At 41.0% G+C, this 22,914-nt stretch overlaps 4 protein-coding genes across 4 annotated transcripts in view; 1 reads left to right on the forward strand and 3 right to left on the reverse strand.

The window, feature by feature from the left end:
• Window positions 1–1,580: 1,580 nt before the first annotated feature.
• On the reverse strand, window positions 1,581–9,330 carry rbm5 (RNA binding motif protein 5). Its single transcript, XM_030091696.1, has 25 exons — window positions 9,187–9,330; window positions 8,870–8,920; window positions 8,083–8,260; window positions 7,818–7,976; window positions 7,615–7,684; window positions 7,125–7,198; window positions 6,295–6,378; window positions 5,953–6,013; window positions 5,531–5,596; window positions 5,271–5,431; window positions 5,078–5,175; window positions 4,815–4,902; window positions 4,667–4,732; window positions 4,419–4,485; window positions 4,198–4,298; window positions 3,944–4,100; window positions 3,736–3,827; window positions 3,439–3,630; window positions 3,184–3,324; window positions 2,967–3,050; window positions 2,670–2,855; window positions 2,509–2,583; window positions 2,310–2,410; window positions 2,098–2,227; window positions 1,581–2,015 (listed from the first exon to the last, which is right to left on the reverse strand). Exons 2-25 carry the CDS (start codon window positions 8,884–8,886, stop codon window positions 1,890–1,892), a joined length of 2,574 nt encoding a protein of 857 aa, XP_029947556.1. The 5' UTR covers window positions 8,887–8,920; window positions 9,187–9,330; the 3' UTR covers window positions 1,581–1,889.
• Window positions 9,331–10,158: 828 nt separating this feature from the next.
• brk1 (BRICK1 subunit of SCAR/WAVE actin nucleating complex) lies at window positions 10,159–11,517 on the reverse strand. The gene is made up of 3 exons (XM_030092299.1): window positions 11,319–11,517; window positions 10,843–10,925; window positions 10,159–10,666 (listed from the first exon to the last, which is right to left on the reverse strand). The coding sequence occupies exons 1-3, from the start codon at window positions 11,434–11,436 to the stop codon at window positions 10,640–10,642; spliced, it is 228 nt and encodes a 75-aa protein (XP_029948159.1). The 5' UTR covers window positions 11,437–11,517; the 3' UTR covers window positions 10,159–10,639.
• Window positions 11,518–11,908: 391 nt separating this feature from the next.
• On the reverse strand, window positions 11,909–13,563 carry gpx1a (glutathione peroxidase 1a). Its single transcript, XM_030092298.1, has 2 exons — window positions 13,240–13,563; window positions 11,909–12,540 (listed from the first exon to the last, which is right to left on the reverse strand). Exons 1-2 carry the CDS (start codon window positions 13,462–13,464, stop codon window positions 12,190–12,192), a joined length of 576 nt encoding a protein of 191 aa, XP_029948158.1. The 5' UTR covers window positions 13,465–13,563; the 3' UTR covers window positions 11,909–12,189.
• A 1,963-nt stretch (window positions 13,564–15,526) lies between these two features.
• tex264b (testis expressed 264, ER-phagy receptor b) overlaps window positions 15,527–22,914 on the forward strand; it is a 35,988-nt gene continuing 28,600 nt past the window's right edge. Inside the window, exons 1-2 of the mRNA XM_030091994.1 lie at window positions 15,527–15,938; window positions 21,946–22,167. Coding sequence (XP_029947854.1) covers window positions 15,684–15,938; window positions 21,946–22,167 — 477 coding nt within the window. The 5' untranslated portion in view covers window positions 15,527–15,683. The remainder of the gene's footprint in view (window positions 15,939–21,945; window positions 22,168–22,914) is intronic.

Consider the following 22,914-nt stretch of genomic DNA (forward strand, 5'->3'; position numbering starts at 1 on the left):
CAGAGCTTTACGTTCCTACCTTTGAAAATACTCTCTAGTATTTCTCCCTGCTCAGCAGGAGTGTGTGGTGTGGTGTTCGCAGTGTGAAGACAGACTCTCCACTGAAGAACAGATGCAACCTTCATCAGGGAAAAAGAAGAAATCAAACCGTGCTTCGTGGTCTTTATGTAACAGAGGTGGGTGTGAGACTGCGGACATTTCTCCCTGAGAGGTGAGAATATCAAAGGTTGGGGCACTACTGGATTCATGCAGTAACCCATGGGGTACATGTGTTATGTTTCATTGTGTAACACACTTTGTTTACAGAAGGACGGCCAACAGGGAGAACAACTCACCACCGCTTCGTGGGAAGGATCAGTATCACCTCTAATTTCTTACAGGTGTGAATTTACTCATTACTTTCATAATGGAAAATGAAGATGAGAATCTCAGTATTTAACACTCAATTTTTCTTATTTCTGTTTATTTGTTTACAGTCTTTAGACGTAAGGACACAATATCCAGTTCAAAGAACTTTTTGAGGTAAGAGCGTGGAAGATTTTAAGAATATATCGATTTGGTACATCTTGAATAACATGTTGGCTGATGGGTGGAGGAAACTCCCTGAACGAAGCAACATAAATAATGTGTGTAAAATGAGTGGGTGCAGTGGTTTGGATTCTCACTTGACAGCAAGAAGGTCCATGGTTTGAGCCCGTTTGCATGCTCTGCTTGCGGCTTTTCTCTCACAGTTCAAAAACCTGCTTGATCTCGGTTATTTATCACATAGTTCACCAAAAACCATTTGTAGCCTTGGTAAATCATCTGCTCAAACGTTTAGATTATTAATTACAAGTTAAATGGATTATTTTCGAAGAGGCTTCAAATGTATTAACTTAAAAATGTATATTTAAAAAATAACAGACAGAAAATAAACTTTTTCAAATTTGAATATTGTCAGACCAAAAGAATGAAAATTATCAGTTAAAAAAAAGATTTGAATTCAGAACTTAATTCAAAAACCCCCAATGTAAATTACCCACTCCTAAGTGGGTAATGGATATCACTCTTATCAGTAAACAATATCAAACAGTAAGTGAACTCCGTGTTTTCACATTTCCGAGAACCAGCCCACGATGGTTTCTGCTGCTGCGTTTCGATACCATCTCCCCTGACGGCAGCTCTTATCAACACATTAATTCTACAGCAAACAAAGCCCCACCACGCACAAAGGCAATCATCTGGAAGGAGGAAACCGCCACTAAGGGACAAATCACTACAGCGTACGTGGAAGCTAAGAAGAAACATCCATACTGACAGATAAGATCTTTAACACCTAGAAATTAGGAGTCAATATACCCAGAACTCCCTGTCTACACACACACAATCTGCTTTTCTTGGTAACTTGAAAGGAAATCCAGACCGAAAGGTCACGAGCAAGAACGAATCCACGTGGGATTCAGTGTGAAAACCACATGCCTGAGAGGCAGTCACCTGCTTCATTCTACTGAATCGCTTCAGTTTTAAGGTTTCAGTCTAGCTTTTAACTCAAAGTCAAATCATGCTCTGCTGACCCACACACAAAAAACCCCCAACACAAACCATGTCTGATGTCATTTATTTTCTGTACAAATAGACAAGACTTTGTATAAACTGTACAAACTTCACATGCCAGACATAAAAACGAAAACTAAACAAAAATTAGCACTGAATACAAAAGAAAATGTGTAAACCAAGAAAGTAATTTCACTGTGCATATGTACATTTTATAAATTATATGAGCTCCGCTGAATGGTTGTCTGGTTGAGGGCAAGAGGTAATCATCAGCGACTATACACCAAGGAATAATTAGTCTTGTAGCGTTTTGAGTGGAGCGCCGTCTGGACGTCCTCCGTCTCGGCTCCATGGACTCATTCCAGCTCGGTGAAGCGTGCGAACATGGCTTTGCGGACAGCGTCTTTGTACGTGTCTGAGGCAGAGAGGGTGTAGTTGGTTCCTTTAGTGCCCAGTCCAGCTCCTTTAGTCCTCAGCTGTGCCTGAAGAGGAGGAAAGCCACATGGTTTGGTACCTGGTCCACTCATGGGGACATCAGGACAGGCTCGCGGCTGAAAATAATACCTCGATGGGCGTGGTGATGCCCTGCTGGTTACGACCCAGACCTTTCCCCTCCTTCCAGCCCATGGCCTGCAGCATCTTGTTCCCAATGTTGTCGCTGTTCAGTCCGTCTTTAGTGGGCTGTTCGTAGTTTCTACACACACAAATTGTGTATTAACAAACTGCTCAAAGAAAACAAAAACAACATGAGACGGTAAAATAACTCCGATGCTCACATGACTTGTGCTGGTTGGTTAAATTTCTTCTTTTTTGGTGCTGGGGGTTCTGGGATTCCGTATTTTTCCCTCCTCTCTGCTGCTCTGTCCCTGTATTTCATCTATTCAGCAGGGAGACGCAAACGGTTTCCATTTTAAAATGCATTTATATTAATGAGACAATTATCTGCAAACGGGTGATTTTTAAATAAAGCTGAACCTCCGTCTCTTTCCTCTCCAGCTCCTCCAGCTCTGCTTCAGTCATTTTGCTTCTGCGGAGAACTTCCAGGTTTTTCTGCGAGAGACCATCAGCGGGTTAGAGATCATTTCTTGACACGAGGTTGGCGTATTAAGTCCTAATGAGAGGATGTGTGGCAGTACCTTGTGAAGGTCAGAAAGCTGCTGATGTCTAATTAGACTTTCTTTATTGGGAAACTGCCTCCTGCACAGCAGGCACGCTAACTTTTTCCAGTCGGTCAGCTTGTCCTGGATTCCGTCACCAGACTCCAGCTCCGCTGCCGCTTCTTCAGGGTCGCTGTCTCCACTGTAGGCGGCCACCAGGGCACACTGGAGAAACAGGCACAAGCATTAAGACACAAACAGAAGCAATCTATTGGCAAAATCCATTCAGATATTTATGTAATAAAAGCCAAAAAGCAAAAAGATTTAGACAAATACCTTTGAGGTGCTGACGGAGGCGGCTGGTGCTTCCTCCTCAGGCCCCCTGAGCATCTCTGGCATTAGTCTGTCTAGACCTGCCTGCTGTGAAATCAGACAAAACCAGACAGATTTGAAAAAAATGTTTGGAAAATATATATATATATATATATATATATATATATATATATATAGATTCACAGTTCACCGACTTAGGAAGAGACTCTATATGAAATACCTTCTTTTCAAACAGTGTGTATCCAGCATCCGCAGCTGCTGCCTCCTTCCTCTCTTCTTGGCTAATTGGCTGAAAGCTACTCTTGAAGTTTTCCTTCTGCTTGTTGAGACTTTTGGCCCATCGTTCCATGTCCTTAGCAATCTGAATGAAGTAAACACATTTAAATCAGTTGAATGATAGAAAACAACCAGAAAAGGCTTTTAAACATGTTCACTGCAGGCAATGTTTGCACACGCAGGTTTTCCAACACATTACCTGCTGGGCAGTTTTGCTTTTGGGCTTGTCTTTTTTCTCTTTGCCTTCTTTTGCCTCTTTGCTGCCGGGCGCTGCGGAGCCCGTTGCTGTGTTTTCATTCTGTCCAGCAGTGGCTGAGGCTGGAGCGGGAACGTATGTCTGCTTCTCACTGTCCCAGTACAGGTACTGCTGCGTCTGAGAGTTGTAGTAATACTGAAAGAAGAAGGAAAAAAAAAAAAAAAATCCCCGGGAGCTACGATCAGACCAAACCAAACTCTGCAGGAAAACCGAGCCTCTCACATGACAGCTGCTACTTACGTGTGTGCTTGGGTCGTAGTAGAGGCCGGTTTGGGGATCATAATAGTATCCTGACGACTCATCGTACTGATAGGTAGAAATATCAGGGCCAGCTGTGAAATATTAAGCACAATAAAAAAAACCATGACAAACATGTTCTTTAGTAGCACACAGGAGGTTAACCTCGAGTCAGCTGGTGTATTTTTTTAAGTTCTTCGTATGCTCATACTTGCGCCGGAGTCCGAGGTCTGTCCGGGGGCTGTGGAGGTGCTGGGAGCAGTAAGAGTAGCAGAGGCTACAGTGGCAGGAGGCAGAGCTGCAGCTTCAATACCAGAGAGAGGTCCAGGCTGGGGTTTTGCCTCCAGCTGTTGGGCGAGTGGCAGTGCCTGTTTTAAAGTGAAAGTTGTTCAGTCATCGGAACAACAAACGTCATTGATCTCGTGCAAATGCTCGAAGAGACAGAAAAAGCAGAGTTCACATTACCTGTACAGCAGGCTGTGCAATGATGTGGGGCTGATAGACTTGTGGATGCTGGGAGATCACAACTCCAACCGCAGCCGGAACTATCTTCACACCCGGGGCAGCTACATTTCAAAACAAAACATTTAAACACTGACTACACTTAGAAAAACAAAACGCAAACTATACTGTATGAAAAAGCAATCAGTGATGATAAATGTGTCGAGAAAGCAAAAAAAATGTACCTCCAAGAATCCCATTTCCCTGAGAGGTGCTGGGTCCTGCTCCTTGCTGATAGAACGGCTGATAATCCTTTTAAAAGAGTGAAAGAAAATAATTAGTTAAGAAAAAGCGGCCAGCCTTACGCCCCCTCCCTGAAATACAGTCTTCAAAAGCCTCGTCAGAAAGCAGTTACCAATATCCACAATCTGCCACTAGATGTTACCACAGAGCAACATTTGACTGAAAGACTGATCCTCTTTGTTCCACTGACCTGTGAGAGAGGAGCGTAGCCCTCCTGCAGGTAGCTGTACTCCGACATTCCATCTGAGCTCTGAGGCTGAAAACATAAAGTGGATCTTAAACCATGTTTGACACCGTCGGGTGCTGAAAGGCGGGACGCTGGCAGGAACGGGGTCTACCTGGCTGGAGGACCACTGGGCTGCGGCGATCGCTGTGCTTGCCACAGAAAAGGCACTGACACGATTTCCATCGGGCAGCAACAGATCCCTGATGGAGGCAAAAAGGAGAAGAAAAGGAATTATTTCCATTTTAATGAGGCGGAATTCTTCCTCTATGAAAGCGATCATTTTGAACACTACTGAAAATTTAGACAACTAAAAAAAACAAAAAAATGGTCACTATAAGGAATGATTTCCATCACACTGGACAGTTTTGTCCTTACTTTCTTGCACTCTTTGCATAATCCACCCCGATTGTTTTTCCATCTAGTCTGAGGGGAGGCTGCAGCCCCTGCAGAATGGTGAGCAGCTGGGAGGCCTCCTGTAAAAGAGATTAAAAAGTCAGACTTCAGAGTTATCCATCTACTTTTCCCTTGAAAATTATTTTGCTCTGTACATGTTTGGATGAGGCTTTACCAGAGGAGAGGACAGCTGCACGAAGGCAAAGCCTCTGTTCTGGCCGGTCTGCTTGTCCTTGATGAGGCGAATGTTGTTCGCTGCGAGATTAGCATATGGTGCCAGCGCCGTCATGATGGCTTCCACCGTTGTCATGGGAGCAATATTTCTCAGTATGATCGCTGAATGGAAGGAAATTTAATGGTTAGGGAAGAAACCACAAAAGGTTGGAACGTTTCATTTTAAAGACAGTGGATCTAAAAAGCAGACGATGTTCTTACTGTCGCCATAGAAGTCTCCAGTCGGTTGAGTTTCAGAAACTCCGGCATTGTTGTTCGTTTCGCTTTCTATTGAGAGAATGACAGAAGTAAGGAGTGCATTAGCATTACCTTCTGAAACACATAATCAAGAACTGGAGCTGAGGTGGTGTGAGGAACTTCTGATAAACTCAAATCAGTGTTCACTATCAGAAATCTACACCTTCACCTTCCTGTAAGCTTTTCCCTTGTGAACTGATCAAGAAGTCCTAAGAACATCCATGCTGTTATGTATCTACACCTTTTAGCTGTATCTGACAAGGTTCCACATCACCCCGGGTTGCCTCATCTACAACAACTCAAGCTTTGCGTTACACTCCAGCACAGTTGCCTCGGGCTGCCCGGATGTCTGCAGTCAGTGGCCTCTTGTTGGTTTAACTACTTACCGGCTTTGGCTGCTCCACACCTGAAGCACTTCAGCCTCCTCCGGAAATTGTACAGGCCACACTGCAAGTAACCGTTCACATCATTTTGATTATACACCTACTAAAGCCCTGGACAGTGCTGCCTCAGAGATTAGCAGTTTTTTTTATTGTAGCAGCATACCATACTTACTTGAGACACAACCTAACCTTTACCACTTATCCAACTGTAGGCGTGTCACAAATAAAGCTGACAGAACTGCAAGACGGTATCTTTAGCGCCTATCACGTGTACGTGTGTGTGCAGCGTTCCGATGAGCCATTGTTTACATAATGTGACCGCGTAACCGTGACTTATTGACTTACAGTGTTGCAGAGCCAGTCCTCAAACTTGTTTCGGGGGTGACTGTAGTGCATGTCCACACTTTTGCCTTGGATGGTCAGACGTTTCTGAAAAAGGAAGACCAAATCATTCAAATGTTCATGGCGAGTGCTGATCTCATCAACAGAGCTAGCAGTGTTGGAAGGGAGAGAAGGGGGGAGAGGGGGCCCCCAACAGATAGCCTTTGAGTTAGGACGGGCACATGATGTGTATGTGAGCATGATGTATGGTGCTCTTTAAGTGTTTGGGACCCGTGTGCCCAGGCTGAGCTGGAGCAGAGTGTAGTATCATGTGATCTTTACGGACATTTTTGTATGGGATTCCCACAAAAAAAATGTAAGAGGAGAAAATGCCTTTAAAAAAACAAAAAACAAAAAAACAAAAAAACAAAAAACAAACCAAAAAACAAAACCAAAAAACAACAAAAACACACACAAAAAAATCCAAAGGATAAAATCCCTTTCTACTGAAGGGTAGGCTTCGAAACACTACAAGGTGATACTGCATTTCCAAAACATTATTCATAAGGCCCTTATATCCAAGATTAAACAGATTACTTGGATTAAATGGCCTCAAGAACAAAAATCTGCAGCTTTGATGCCACTGCCAGTGGGGCTTTAGGACACATCTTTCAAATCATTACGTTGTGTATCCAAAAATTCGTCCAATTCAAAAATTTTCTATAAAACACTCAGTTGAATCCATGAGGGTCTATTTGTGCAGTTTCCACACTATGTAATCAGTACATTCTGGTTGCCTTTAGTTTTTTTCATATCCCCAAGATTAGAACTAGACTTGGCGATTGTGAAGCAACCTGATTGGTCTCCATCCATCGGGTAGCATCTTGCAAGTGATAAAAGTCCACGAAGGCGAAACCACGGCTTATACCTAGAGACAGCATTCAAATATAGACGGGAGGCGTGTTAGTTAAGAGTCCATGGGCAAATTATTCAAACTCTTCCACAAACTGCTTCACGACCCAGGCCCAGTTTGGTACACAACAGGCCGCTCCTTAGGAGTTATATCATTGTCAGAAAAAAAAATTGTTGGAACAATACTGTTCGAACCACTCTCGACACAGAAGAGTGTCTGCCAACTGGATGATAGTTATTACTAAACTTCTTACTTACCGTCACCTGATTCACAATGCCCTGGAAGGATAGGATCAATATTTCATTCGTTTCAAAGTAATTGATATAACTCTTTAAAACTGCTATGGGGAAAATGGGTCTGAATGGAAGCAGATTGGCCCTATGGTCAAAGAATGGGGGGAGGTAAGAGTCCGCCTTTCGTCTGGTTCTCACCTGTTTTCTTTTTCATCAGTCTGACATCTACTGGCTGGGGTCCCTCCAGCTGGTCTATGGCAAAACAAATCTGAAAGACAGGAAACAATTTCATCTTAAGACTGTTTAAACATTTTCACCTAAGAGGCACTTTTTTTCCCCCACACGGTAAACACTAATGATTACACAAGTTCTACAGATGTCAAGCAAAGTTAAAAACTTACATCATCCTCAGTGATATGAGGCGCCAGGCCCCAGAGCATGATGGTCTTGCTTTTCTTCTCCTCTCCAGGCTCCCTTCTGTAATCCTGGTCTGGGTAGTCACCATCCGATTGATAACCATCTTCTGATCTGTCGCTATTGCGTCGTTTCCTCTCTCTCGGCTTGGAAAAATAAAAAAAACATATACATGTAAATAAATAATAATAAAAAAAACCCTGCTGTATAGAAACACCCCATTCAAAACAAGATAAATGAAACTATAAGTACCTCTGGACTGTCTCTGGATCCTCGACGATCACCTTCATATCGATCATTTCGCCGTTCGTCTCCCCAGCGGCGCATGTTGTGATCACGCTCTGGGTCCCTCTCTCGACGGTCACGCCACTCGGATTCATCACGGGATTGGTCAGAACCATATCTGCCACTACGCTCGGTCCGGCTTATCCTATTTAGACAGATATTTGCCAATGATTAAATATATACCACTGTATGAGAAAACATTACACAACACAATAAATAAATACACAATAAGGTGTGGATTCTAATTCACAATGAATATATGCATCCCCTTGCTGTCACGAAGGCATAGTGAATGAGTTTCACAGTTATTGTGTAAAATCTGTCAAAATTTAAAAAACAACAATATGAGATCTGTTTTCACTTATGTTGGTGGTATTATGAATTCTATTTAGGGAGCTGAAGCTACGAAAATACAATTTACTTTGACACCCAATGGCCTCCTCTGCAAATCAAACAAAGAGGGTATTTTTTTTATATGAGCCCTTACAGTTTTTATCCACCGGATGGCCAAATAAAATTGTTTCCGACAATTGATTTTTTTCCCCATCAGGGTTTGACAGAAGGGCAAGTCATAGCGTCACGAGTAACGACGGAAATACTCTACTGCACTTAATCAATACTAATTAACATTTTAATATTAAGCTGGCAGAAATATTTGCTTTTCGCACATTGAAATTTAGATTAAAAAAAACATGGTTAAAAAACCAACACCAAGCAGGACGATCAGCCTTTGCCTTCAACATTCACGACTCACCTTTTATCCGCTCCCATGTTTTTTTCTTACTCCCGCACTCACACGACCCCTCTGAGGCAAAAAAACAGCAAATGCACAACTGTAAGTAACACATACTTTCTTGAAATTTTCGTGACAGCCAAGCTAAACAGAGCGTGATTCGTGTTAGGTATGATTCTCACGCTAAACGACAGCCAACACAATTAAAAGCTTGCAGACGGAAACATGGAGCCCGATCGGATCGGTGGCTGATAAAACGACATAACTTGTACGAAAACGACACGAAAGAGAAACGAATTGAGACGCTTTAGGCTACAGCTTGGTTGCAGGCAACTCACCGGTGTAAGTTTTTTGATTAAAAAAATTCACGAAGAGTATTTTTTCAAAGTATTACGAGAAAAAAATGGCCAAGAAAATTCATCTCACGTCCAAGGACTTTCCTCAGCAATGGCTGCTTCTTTGTCCCAGAATGCACTGCGGTATAACACAGGGCATTGTGGAGGTTGTGTGTTTATACCCTGGGCAGCCCTCGCAGGCACACACTGGTCCTCATCTGTTTTTTTCGCTTTTTATGTTACTAATTCATCGTATTTTTGGTTCAAATCCAAATAATTTGGGAAAAAATAAATATGTGTTTATTGTAGTGCGAAGATGTGTGGATCTAATGCAATTTTATGAGGATGAAACTGAAGCTTTCTGCCTGCCAAGCAAAACAGAGGGAAATACGACCCTTTACACTTATCCACCATTTTACCAAATGGTTTAGTTTTTATTGTATGTAGAAAAGCTGATTTCAGTGTATTTAATGTCTTGAATCAACTTGTCGTATACATCCCACTGATGATCAGCTCCAATAAGTCATATTTATCACTTTTATATGAAACAAATCTCCAGCTGTCATTCTTTATGGAAGCCATGATGAGCTCCAACATAGTGAAAACACTCATTTAAATATTGTCCATTATTAAACATGTATTGCAATGTCAGTGCTACCGGTTTACTATTGTAAATATTTTCCTTTTGCTTTCATGTTTGGGTGGCTGTATGAAAAATATCCTTATCAACTTGTATAGTCAATGTCTGAATATTAAAAGTGATATAGTATGCCCTATCTCTATATTGGTTAATTATAAATGCAGCATATTTACAGCATGGTGTGTGAGTTCTCCAGACACAAAAGTAAAAATAAACAAATGTCCAAACTGTTTTATTTTCAGATATTGTATTAGTTATTTTGAATACGCCATCTCTTTCATTCAACAGCAAATAAAAATTCAAGTGATCATGTTTGGGTCTTTTTCTTAGTCATCTTGTGTCAAACAGCATTCACTCAGAGCCGCTGTTAATCATTTATTACAGTATTTAAATCCTGAAACATCACCAAACAGTTCACTGTACAAGCAGGTCCTCAACAAAGGCGACGACACAATATGTTGTTCAACTTGGCACACAAGAATGTTTCCCCCCCTTTTTAATAAACCTCTGTTTCAGTAATGACAATGTATGCAACACAAAAGGTCAACAAGATTCTTAATTAGTTTGCAGGATTTTTTTTCTTTTTTCATCAGATGCCTTTGGGATTTAGTTTAATAATATTAATGATTCCAACATACATCTTCTATACAAATGTGTCATGAGATAAAACAAAACTAGGTCATATCATATAAAAATGGTCCACATGGTCCCAAAAAGCGGAGGGTGGAGTCCATCACATGTATTCCAAAACGTTGAGGTGGGAGGTGGGAGGTGGAAGGGTCACTGGAGGCTTCTATGGGTTTCTTATGATGAGTCCTAGGTCAAGGTCTCCCCTTTTGTCACCTGTACAGAGAAACATACATGGGTGTTAGATCATTTACACATAAAACTTATTAGATTTTGATAACATTTGGAGCAGTGCATGTGTATCCTGTCTTTGAATGTAATGAGGTCGAGACCTCTAAAGATTAACTGAAGAAACAGAAGGTGGATGGATGGATGTACAGATGTATACTCACTCTGGCCTCAATATATTCAATCCTCCTTTCCAGCGCCGTCAGCTTCTCATTGAGAGTGGCCAGACGAGATCGACACGACATATCTGGTTAGGATGAAAAGCCACTTGTTAAATAATCACTTAACAAACGTGACTGTAGTAAATTTGTGTCATTTATATGCTGAGCTCCGGAAATCATAATGTAGCATTAGCAGCGGTTGTAGCTACTAGCGCTAACCCCCTTTACTGTAGCCTTTATTTTGAAAGCGGGGCTCCAAATCACTAACAAACAAGGCAAATCACAAAGTATTTCGACGCAGAACTGTTCCTGTCCTTCCAAATGTCGCGTATATCAAGCTATCAGATCAGCTAAATGCTAGCTGGGAGTGGCCATTTAAAATATCAACACTGATGCTAGCAGCAGCTGCGGCGCTAGCTTCTGCTAGCTATCTGCACAGATTTACACGTTAGAGATAATCGCAACCGGTAAAACCTCACCGAATGAATTTAAGAAGTCGGCGATTTTCTTAATGCTGCTCGTAATCACTTCTATATACTCTCGATTGGCCCAGTCCTGGTGGATCTCTCGCTGCACTGGGTCTTCCTGGCCCGCCATGTTGGATGAGTCGCAGCTCCGCGCAGCGTTCAGCTGAGGATAAAACACTGGCTTCACCAGGAAGAGACGGAAATAAACAAACTCAGCACTTTCAGATCATAATAGATTCATTTGGATTAACCTTGAGCTTCACCAACTAGAGGCCTGGGGAAAAAATAACTACAGTTTCAGATCACAGTAGATTCATTAGAATAAACCTGGAATAAACGCATAAAATAGGGTAGTTTTCTTTTGGGAATGCTCTGAACATATTTAAGTTCTAGTCTTTCTCTTTACTCGGTCTTGGATCAATGGTCTTTAACAATATTTATTTATGGACACTTTGCAATGTTTTTTGTATGACCAGTTGTATTTGCTTTATTATCTTCTCTACTTCCTCATTTAGTTTAAAGCATACTTGCTACACTGATGTAGAGTTGCATTTGAACAACTGAGGATAAAAATGATTTGCAATGACACAGTTTTGTAGACATTTTTTTAATTATTCTATTTAAGTTTTCCAAATAAAGATCTGTGATATTGTTTGTACAAAGTGGTACAGTCAAACCTTTACATCTTCATCAGAGTCTTCCCTCATAAATGTTTCAGGAAATGTCTTCATTTAGTAAACTGTTTGAGTAACCATTAAGTACTGACACTATCACAAACTTAACGTAAAGCGTGACAAATCCCATCAACACATGTCGCTACTGATAAATCTCTCTTTCCAAGGCGGTCACAACTGATATTCTCCACAGCCATTCTCTGCTCACTTTACTTGACTTGCTTAAGCAGCTCTTTAATATCAGCTTCAATATCAATGGTGAGAAAGTTTCTGCTGTAGCGCTTGTACGGCTCCCCATCAGGGCTGACCAAGAACTTCTCAAAGTTCCAGGATACATCATTCCTACACACTGGACTCCAAATGATGGACTTTGGGTCAGTCATGAGAGCCATGGCATTATCGGAGGGAAACGGGAGTTTCTCTTTCAGAAAGACAAACAAAGGGTGGGCATCCTTCCCATTAACATCCACCTTCTCAAGGAGCGGGAACTTTGGTTCAAAGCCGTTTCCTGGACGAACATACTTCAGAGCTCTTAGGATTTCATCATTTTTGCAGTTCTCCTGTAAAACAAATGCACAAACATGAATGAATGCACAAAGAACTTTATAAAATACACAAACAAGTTCATTGTTGTTAGTCCTCTTAAAATATTTGGAGACCCTTGAGAGGGACTTTGAGTATTTAGAGAGTTTCTTTTGTTTCAGTATTTTTTGCATCATTTTTCACAAAAATAAAGACAATTCCTACAACTCTGACAGAAAAAAATCCATTGCATTTGAGAAATTTAGATTAATTTCAAAAGCTCTCTCGAAATCTTTTGGCAATACACCCAAAGCATGGCAACAAAATGTACTTTTAATATGATGGTCAAAATAATAGTGATAATTCACTAGGAATCACTGATCTACCCTCAAATGTTTTTCCTTATAGATCTGATTTTTTTTCTGAGTGCATGACTTTTAACTTGTAATTAATTTAAGGAAACTTTACTCAGCTAAATGATTAACCAAATGTAAAACGGAAGTAGGCTAAAAACACTTGTTTGTTACCATTGTACAAAAAGTCCTGGGTTTTGTGCTTTATTTTCTATATATTAATGATACAAAGTACACAATTTAAGTAGATTTGAGTTATTAGAATACTTGATATGCCAACAGAATACACTACTATAATCCATTGTTGTTTTAGTGGGACTGATCCTCGATTATCTTATGAAAACATGGTATAATCCTCGCAGGGAAAACATGCACATAACTCACCTGATGCCCAAACTGGTTGCAGGGTACTCCCAGAATAACAAGGCCCTCCGAGGAGTATCGAGAGTGCAGCTCGTTCATCTGAGTGTAGTCCCTGGTTGTTGTTCCTCAGAGGGACGCCACATTCTCAATGAGAACTACCTTCCCCTTCAGTGCAGAGAAACTCAAAGTTTCTCCAGACAGCAGCTTGGCTGTCAGGTCGTAAAACCTCTTTAAAGTTCCAGCCATTCTTTGGAATTAGGATGATTTTGACGAACAAGAGAAATATTTAGGCAACAAAACCTGTTCTGCGAAGTCTCCTCAAGTCCAGCCCTCCCTTCTTTCATAGGGCGGGACATACATGTAAAAACACACCTCTGGAGGAGTTGTGCCTGTTTTTCAGCGATACTTTTCAATTTTTTTATATATATATATATATATTTTTACTGTAAGCTAGTATGACCAATATAATCTTCTTATAAATGAATAAAATGTGTGCAATTCACAAAGTCTCAACATTCTACTGCCACTCCAGGAAGTAAGTCGACCTCGTGCGTTGCGCAGTTAATTATTATCCAAATAAGGTCAACATAGAATGTTTCCGTTCACTTCAGACAGCAGCACACCGGTGTTGTGAGAAGAAATGTAAGCGAGCTATGAAATGCCCGCATGTTGAAGTTTAAGGTATTTCCGGGACTAGAAACTGATTTTAAACGACCCAAATTATCACCGAATTATAAATTCTGACAAATATTGTAATTTTTGACAAACACTGTCGTGCTAACTGATATGACTAGTTTAAAGAAAAAAAACTTTAATCATAATTGCAATCAGGGCAACAGTCCAAATTGCATGCAGGTAAACGACAACAGTTTTACAGGAACGGTACAAGTACAACATCACAAGGATACAAAAAAAGAAGACAGAAATAAAAAAGTCACATCTCATACAAGATGGAGTTGTGTCTGTATAAATACTTTCAGTAAAGGTTTATATTTCCACTGTTTCAATCGCTTTGAGTTCGTCACAGTGTTTTTGACTGATGAAATGTAATATTTGAAGTTTTTATAAAACAGCAATTTTTGCAACAGAGTATGTAATACTTTGACACCAGGAATTAGAGATTAATCAGGTTAGTAAGATTGCTTTTTAGCACACAGTTATCAAATACCCTAAACAACACTTCCTCTCAAAAAAGTTTCAAGTGTCATAAAATGTCATGAATGGATTGCCAATGCAATACAGTCTGGTAATACCAAAAAATAATTATTATTTCAGGGCATGTGTTACAAAAGCTATATTTTGCATCAGTGTCTTTCTTGCTGTCTTTTATCCTTCATTTTTGTACAATATCTTCTCTTTCATTCTTCATTGTTTTCATTCAGATCTTATTTTATTTCTATTGTGATATATATATATATGCAGTTCTAAATAAGTATGTAAAGTGATCCTGTACAGCAGCTTGGTCAACCGAGCTGATTGTGAATGTGCTCTATAAATAAACCTGACTTGACTTGACTTTACTTTTATATAAGTTTTAGCAGGATAGCTTTTATGGACAGTTTTAAATGATGTTTCCTGACCTTCATTAGTAACGCAACATTTATAAGAGAGGAGCCAAATCTTATTCCATGGTATCTAATTCAAAAATCTGTTCCAATATGAAGCAACAGGACCAACTGTAACCTCTTTTTGGAACATGGCTCTAATAAATTCATTTTCATCTCCAAAATGATTGGATAGACAGTTTTCCCCTGTGGGTGTTTCTGTTGGGACTAGTTTGTGGACATCGTGTCTCTTTTTTAAATTTAAAAAGCATACCACAAGAGGATGGCTCCAAACTCTCTTGCATACTTTCTAGGAGATACTAGAGGGATATTATGTCTTCCCATGAAATTATCTGAAGTCTTTCCTCACTATGTCATTGATCATATCTTATGATGTTTTGAAACCAGTTTGCAATGAAAAGAGATTTGTATTTATATAGCATGTTTTGTTACTCCAAATCCTAATCCTAATTATGTGGTGATAAATGATGACTGGTGCGAGATGGCACCCATCACCCAAAAGCGCCGGACAACTACCAAGTATGGGGTCAGTCATCAAATTTTAATGGCAAGAAAAAAACAACACACCATCCTTTAAATGTTAGTTTGTGGTAATGAAAATCACAAGAATGCATTTCACATGGACACTTGTTTTTGCTACGAAGTTTATGCATTCTTTTTCAGCAAAAAAAAGCCCCCCTTTCGGCGGAAATGGTATCTTCCAGGAAGTCTCGTACAATGTGCAGTCCGGTTGTACACGCCACTGTCGCCAAAGACAAAAATAAGTCACAGACGTAGAAAAAGAAAGAGACAAAGCACTTTGTTAAACATGCTAGTTTGTTGCAACAAAATAACGTCGTGCTTGAATCTCGGAAGCAGCGCGTTAAAAGTGTCTGTTCAGCCAGGTGGTAAGAAGCCATCATGCCAGACTGGATCAGCGTGTGTCTGATCTTTCTGAGTCTGTTAAGTCTTTTCTCAGGAGCTGCTTACATTCTGTACTCCGGGCTTCTCTCAGACATCACAGTGCTCAGCGGCTCTCCCCCCGTCAAAAAGATTACATTTGCCTACAAGTTTAAGGAAGGACCCTACAAAAACTGCGGACAACTTTTCAAGGAGTCTCACTGTATTGCACCGGGACTTTCCTGTATCGGAGTGTTTTATGACGATCCCAAAAAGGTAAACATCCAGAAATTCGCGCTCACGTGACACTCACTTCGCAGTATGTGTGTGCATGATCCACGTTTTGGTACAGTCTGTCCAACAGTGAAGTTTTATTGCCGGGTTGAAGTCGTAAAACTGCAGGTTTCTGATCTGCAGACTGACCGCCAGATGGCGGTGTTGCTATTCTTAAAACAACAGAAACCTTGGAGGATGACTCTTCCTGCTCAGCAGGTGATCAGCTTCATCAGAAAGAAAGTGGCTTTTTGAAGTTAAATTACAGAAAAATGGTGCAACCAATTAGTTTTTTTTAACGCAGTATGTCATTTAATTCAACCGAATAAACACAGGAAATTCTTGGAAAACAACTGAAGACTACCCAAAATGTGGAAAAGGATTTGTTGTACAGTAATTTATGGCTTCAGACAAGTGTGAAAAATAGTGAAATAAGTCAAAGTTACAAAGTCGGGGAGCCATTTTCTTAACTCAAGTCATTTGCATTTCTTTGATATTTGTCAGAAACCTGGGTAATTATTTTTTCTTCTTCATCTCCGTACACTAATTCTTTTGAAACCTCAAACTATTTGGTGGGGCTCTTTTAAAGTATACCCTTTTAAAAGGAATGTATATAATTTATTTATTTTTTTAGAAAGAGTTAGCTGTGGTGGCATTTCACTAGATGTCCTTATGTCCTCCCCTTCCTTTGTTTTTGATGCAGACTGATGCTGTTTTCGCTGTTGTTTTCCTAAGCTGAATGTTGTTGCACATCTGGAAAGGGTGTGGTATGTTTTATGGATTCAGATGTCTCGAAGTATGATTCAAGCATGAAACAGGATTGGATTGACCATTTAACCTCATGAGATGCGGCCACTTAGAAACAATAGATATATATGGCTTATATCATGGAAATAAACATTTATTTATCAATGCTGTCACATTATTTGAATCTGAGTGCAAATGTGAGACAGCTTATTATGAACCAATCAATCAAACTTTATTCTTATAGCATTTGCAAGTCAGTATAATTTAAATGTTTTACAGACGATTGAAAAAAAGATGGCGTCATTCATTGCAATCAAGGTATTGCAAAAAACACAAACCAATTTAATGTCAATTTTCAGTCATTGCGCATTATGAGCTGACCAATCCTGTTTTACCCTGCTTCACTCAGGGTAGAATCTTTCACTGTTTAGCAACAACATCCTTGTTGCAAGTGAGGAACAGCCTCCAGTGTGAATCCTAAAGCAGACAGAGTTCAATCAGACTCCTCAGTATGAAAACAGAATGCATTCCTGACTGTGTAAAGATGGAAATCACAGAGTTGTAGTGTAAGTTACCCATCAGGGAATGCAGCTGTCGCTCTTCAACTCACCACATGTCTATGTTACAGCAGCTTTACAATCTGCAATCAATAAACACTTCTCCAGGCTGGCATCCTGTGACAGGAATCTGACTGGCTGCCTGGTCTTTTTTTTCCCCACAGTAGCAACATCAAGTTCTGTAAATCACAATTACTCTGGCATTGTTCTGCAGAGCTGAGCTTTCATAGTGTGGTGCGGAGTTATTGTGGGAGAGAAAATGCTAGTATTTGATCAAATGAGGCACTTTGAAATCCCAATTATGAAACGAAAAAGAACTCTGGTGGTAGTGTTGTGGGAGTTTTGTAAAGATCAAGGATCAAATTGGGGGAGGTTATTACAGTTCTGTGGATGTGACTGAAGCTGTTGTTTCCTTTATTGCTTTACCAGTTCTGTTATCACCACTGTTAGTTAGTCTGATGGCTCTCTGAGATTCTTTCATGTGCTCCCAGTTGCTTGCCGTGTGAACTCATCCATCCTCCAAATCTCAGGTCCTATAAGCAGCAGGAAAATAATATCAGCTGGATCTGTTTCCCTGATACATAATACTGCTCTCTCTCTGGGGTCTCCACAACCATGCGGCGCGCGTTCCCAAATTTTAAAGTGAGGCCAGCGTGAGTTGTGTTTTCGTTGGACTCTACAACACCAAGAAGGAATAGACCAGAGACACTCACCTTGGAGTGATTAGTGAAAAATTATTGTTCTGTTGCACTGCTGAGGGTCTACAGCAGCGGTGTCAAGCTCATTTCACTTTAATCTCAGTGGCGGTGGAGCAGTAAGATGAGAGGATGACTAAAAACCAACAACTCCAAAGTTTTTTTTTTTCCTCTTAGGTTTATTACAAAAGAAAACTAGTATTCTGAAAATGCTATCTGTCTGTCTGTCTGTCTCTCTCTTTAAAGTAGTTTAGTGTATGGTCCAGCTTTAGATTTGCAGTGCAGTGTTGTCTCATGTCTCCACCCCTCTGAACATTGTTGTCGTCTTTGTTATTTTCACACTGTTCATGTTCATCCCACTGACCTGCTTTGCCCCACAAGCCATATGTTTGACACCACCGGTCTTGAATTTGGAGAAACTGGGATGAAAAACAGATTCACTAACGAGTAAAGAAAGTACCATAGTGAATAGAACTGACTGCCTTGAACAAATCTCAATTCTGAACTCAAGCTGTTGTTTTAAAAAAGTGTGAAGTTTGGAGATAGACGTTTTTTGTTAGTGCTGAAATATGCATGAGCCAAACATTTCAAACTTCTAGGGTCATTTTTGTGAATTATGCAAAATATATGTGAGTATGCATATTTCTGAAAGCATGTATCGTGCAGATGTAGTTGACTTCAGTCTAGTGTCTGTAGAGCTGCAACAGGCAAGGTTTTAAAAAAGCTTGAGTTGGAATAGAGAGCTGAAAGTCAGGCAGTCAACAGTCAGCTGGTTCCAGTTCTGTTAACTCTCCAAAATGACTTAATCAGCTAAAATGTCATAATTATAGCAAGTATTATCTGGTTCTTGGTTCAAGTATTTTCTGCTGTTCTATTTTTATGAATTGAATGTTTTTAGGGTGTAATGTTGGGTTGTGTCAACTGTACATTTTCTGTTTTGTTGCCACATATTGATAGTATTCTTCATAAACGAAAGCTTTACTGCTGCGTGAGTGGATTAAACATTGAGTCGTCTGTACTCCACCTCAAATATAAAACCTTTCTGGTAATATTGATCTCTTATTTGCTACTATTGAAACCTAAGAGATGCCACTTAAACCTGCCACGATTTTTTTGCTCAACAACCTGATGGAATGTAACCAGAGTTCAGAGAGGAGATCTTCCCAGCGCGGCTTCAAAACCCTTTTGTTGTGCTCATCCTTTATTTTTTTCTCCCCAAGCCGGCAATTAGGCTAGTAGTGGCTCCGAGTTCCACTGCACAGTCACAGCCAAGTCCTGATCTAAGTTGGAATAATTGGCGTAATGATCTGAGCTCATTAGCGTCCGTGCCTCAGGACGCCATTCAGTCCCCGCATGGGGAACCCCAGAGAGTGCCTTCAGAGAGCCGCACTTGTATGTGGCGTCTAAATAGCGAGAAACCGTCCACTGGTGTTTCCAGTGGGAAGGTTTTTCAGGAGGAGGAAGCGTCAGCGTGGCTGGTCTCGGCCTCTGTTCTCGGCCGTCTCACTTTTACCTCCTTTAATCACTTCCTCTGGAGAGACAAAAGGACCTCAGCGAGAACTCGAACGGGTCCCAAGATGGTTGCCATGGATACGGGTCTGGAGCAGCTCCGTCGCTCCCTCCGTACGGCGAGCACACGGTGTGGGCCCTGCTCGCCGAAGCCTCCTCCTCCTCCTCCTCCGCCAGCCTCTTCGCTGCTTAAGAGCCGGGGGGGTGATGGGGGGGGGGTTCCTCTGACCCGGTGTGCCCGCTTCACCTCCGCCCTGCGGGGCTCCATCACTGAGTCCAGCGAGCAGCAGTGGGAGGTGACCGGGGGGGTGCGTCCCGTAGTATTCTGTCAAACTTGATTTGCCGAGGAAGCGATTGGGGTCGAGGCCCGTGATCCTTCTGCAAATAAAAAAGTGGATGACAAGCGGGACAGCAGTGAAACGCCACGCATGTCCCATCTTCAGGGACCCCGTGTTTGTGTCAAAATATGATGAAAAGTGTGTGAGTGGCAGCTGGAGGGAAATGTGCGCCGGTCCAAATGTTAGGCTTTGCGGCGAGTGATGAAATCTTTTTACCACTTGCCCTTTCAGAAAGTTGTGATAAAACTTTTATAATGCAAGCCTTTTCCAGAAAGTGAGCCTGGATTGAAGCGGCTTTTCCGTGCGCGTGGAGATAGTAAGCACCTCTTTCCCCGTTGCCTCACCAAAGCTAATTCAGCTGACGTGCAACAGAGACAAAGAGACGCTCCAGTCCCGGGTTGATTTCAGAGCCTTTTGCCTCAGATGAGCTGTCAGCGTATTGAAGTTGCATCAAAAGACAGTACACTTGTGCCTTGATGAGCACAGAAGGGTAAAACAGACAGTATGGGCTGATGCTCGTGCTTTTGGCGGTGTTCTTTGTTCTGGACTGCCGACTTGGAGCCCTGTGCTGGTTAATAAATCCACTTGGCTCTGACTCTCAATGAGCGCTACAAATCAGCCAAAGCATCAAAAATATCCTCATAATTAAAGTTTTTTTTTTTTTTTAATGTACTCCAAGTCATTATAATGACATCAGTGGATCAATTAACTGGGTATTTAAAATCCCTCGGGAACAAACATTTTTTTATTTAAATCAAACCTTTGGTCTGACAACTTCACTGAAAGTCTGGTTCTCTCTGACAGCCATGAATAGAAGTGTGGAGTGGGAGAGTTGATGTGCATTCAGGAAGATCATCGCTCCTTTTTTGATGTATTTGTGAATTTGAATCATGTAATTGCTCAGTTGATGTTCAGTTAATCATGTAACTGAACATTCCGAACAACATCTGTCGGGTTCAGACACTTCACTCGAAAAGTCTTCAGCTCAGAATCAACATATTCTTGCATGTTTGGTCATCATGGAAGTTTTTATGGTTTAATGCAGCATTCGGCAAAACGAGAAGACATAAGTTTGTTCCCATGCTGTTTTCAATCCAGCACAAACTGAAAGTCGGTTACAAACGTTTAGAAATGATAAAGCCTAATTTGTCTGTATTACAAGATTAATAATAAGGACAAAACTCTTGCTAAAACCCTGACGATGCGCCCAAATAACACTATCATAAACAAATAATCGGTTACAAAAAGCCAAATATGAAAGTTGGCATTAATTTTAAAGTGATTCAAGTTTCCAAAATTGTTTTTGCTGGATTCCTAATGAGAATAAAACACTTCTCTTTTCCTTGATTCCTACCAAACTTCCAGCCATCGCCGCCCCTTGTGTGTTGAAGCATAGAGGAGAAATAAAAGCCTCCTCAGACTGACTGACTGTGCCTGAAGCGTAGCATTGATAGGTTTAGGAGCAAATTGGACGATTCCAGCTTATTTATCACATGAGCCTTCAGTGGTGCTCAGCTCAGCACAGTGGGGAGAGAGGCTTGCTCGTCCCAGGAGTATTCATTTGTAAAGAGTGTTTCCCTGTTCTCTTTTTTTTTTTTTTTTTCTTAATGGGCACCACGGTGCCCAAAATGGAGGAAGAAGCAATAATTGCTGTGCTGCCAAATGCTCCAATTAGAGCTCGGATTAATGAGCGTCACTCCTCTTTAAGTTTGGCACCTGGCTAACGTCACACACACAAAAAAACAACCCAACCTTTCTTTACTCCTAACTTCCCAAATTTTTTTTTTTTAACTTTTTTGACACAATACTTAGTTACTAGTCGCTTCATATTCTGAAAATGTCGGTGGTGTTTGGGAGATTCCCCTGTTTTTCTGTCGGATTCAGTCACATGAGACGAGATGCTGCTCAGTGCAGTGTTTTCATGCAAGCAGCCTCTGCAGAAAAACACTATTAAACATACGGAACTGTTCCCAAAGGGCCAGATAACATGTTTTGACAGTGACTGTCATCCTGGAGGCTGTGAAAAATGTTTCCAGTTGGAATCACTATAATCACAGGGAAAAAAAAAAAAAAGGCAGAAACGTCAAACGCTGATGAGAATAATGAGCCTCACAAAGCCATTAGCTTTTCTTTCGGATTATTCAATGTATTGTGTTGTTTTTAGGTACCTGGGCCGCTTTGCCGCTATGCTGTTGGCAGCATCCTGAGTGAAGGAGAAACCAAGGCCGACCCAGAGCTTTTAGAGCGCTATGAGACTTCTGGCTTTAATTTCTTCACCTTTCCTCAAGTCACACATGTGGTCACTACCTCGTTTCCCTTCCGGACATCTCTCTCCGTCCTCCTGGGAGTGCGGAGAGTGTACCCTCGACTGGAGAGCTACATCAAGGTAGGATGATTCATGAACTCCTGCCTGTCTGCTACTAACAGTCACCTCGGTTTTGTGTTTGGTGTCATAGAGCCTTCTAAAGCAGTGAACCTGTTTAAATACAAGATAAAAATCTGATTCCAAACAAAGATCTTCAATGCGGCCGTCACTAAGATCAGAGATGATGTTCAGAAAAGGGAAAAAAAAAAAGTCTGATGAGGCTGAAACGTGCCAAATCAGATTATTATAATTACCAACATTACTCATGTATGTTTTTTTCATAGTTATGTGAATAGGCTCAGTGTTTTCTAATATACATATTAGATGACAGCAAATACTTATAGGGAAAACAATGATGCAATATAGATTACTACATACAGATGAACACATTTTAAACTTTAATCATGCAGGCAGAGATGTTTTCTCCTCTGCATGCGAGCGTCCACAGGCGTACATGTGTGCTTGTTTCTAAACTGGATTTGCATATGAGCAAACAGACGTAATGACAGTGAATCATGGTGCATCATCAGCAGTAAGGCCGCTGCACACAGGTCCCATGAGCCTCGGCGCTCTCGGTAAGGGGGACTGCACATGGAGTCAGCACACACGGCACAATTAAAAACACTTAATAACACACGGCTCACAGATACACACACCTCGTACGGTGAGTTTTAAATTTGGATCCAGAATATTTTATCACTTCTTGATGACATTTTCAGTGTGTAATGGTAGAAAAAGTCATTTTAAGTCAGTTTTTACATGGTTTTT

Source organism: Salarias fasciatus, chromosome 5 (assembly GCF_902148845.1).
Source record: "Salarias fasciatus chromosome 5, fSalaFa1.1, whole genome shotgun sequence".
Classification (NCBI taxonomy): Eukaryota; Metazoa; Chordata; class Actinopteri; order Blenniiformes; family Blenniidae; genus Salarias; species Salarias fasciatus.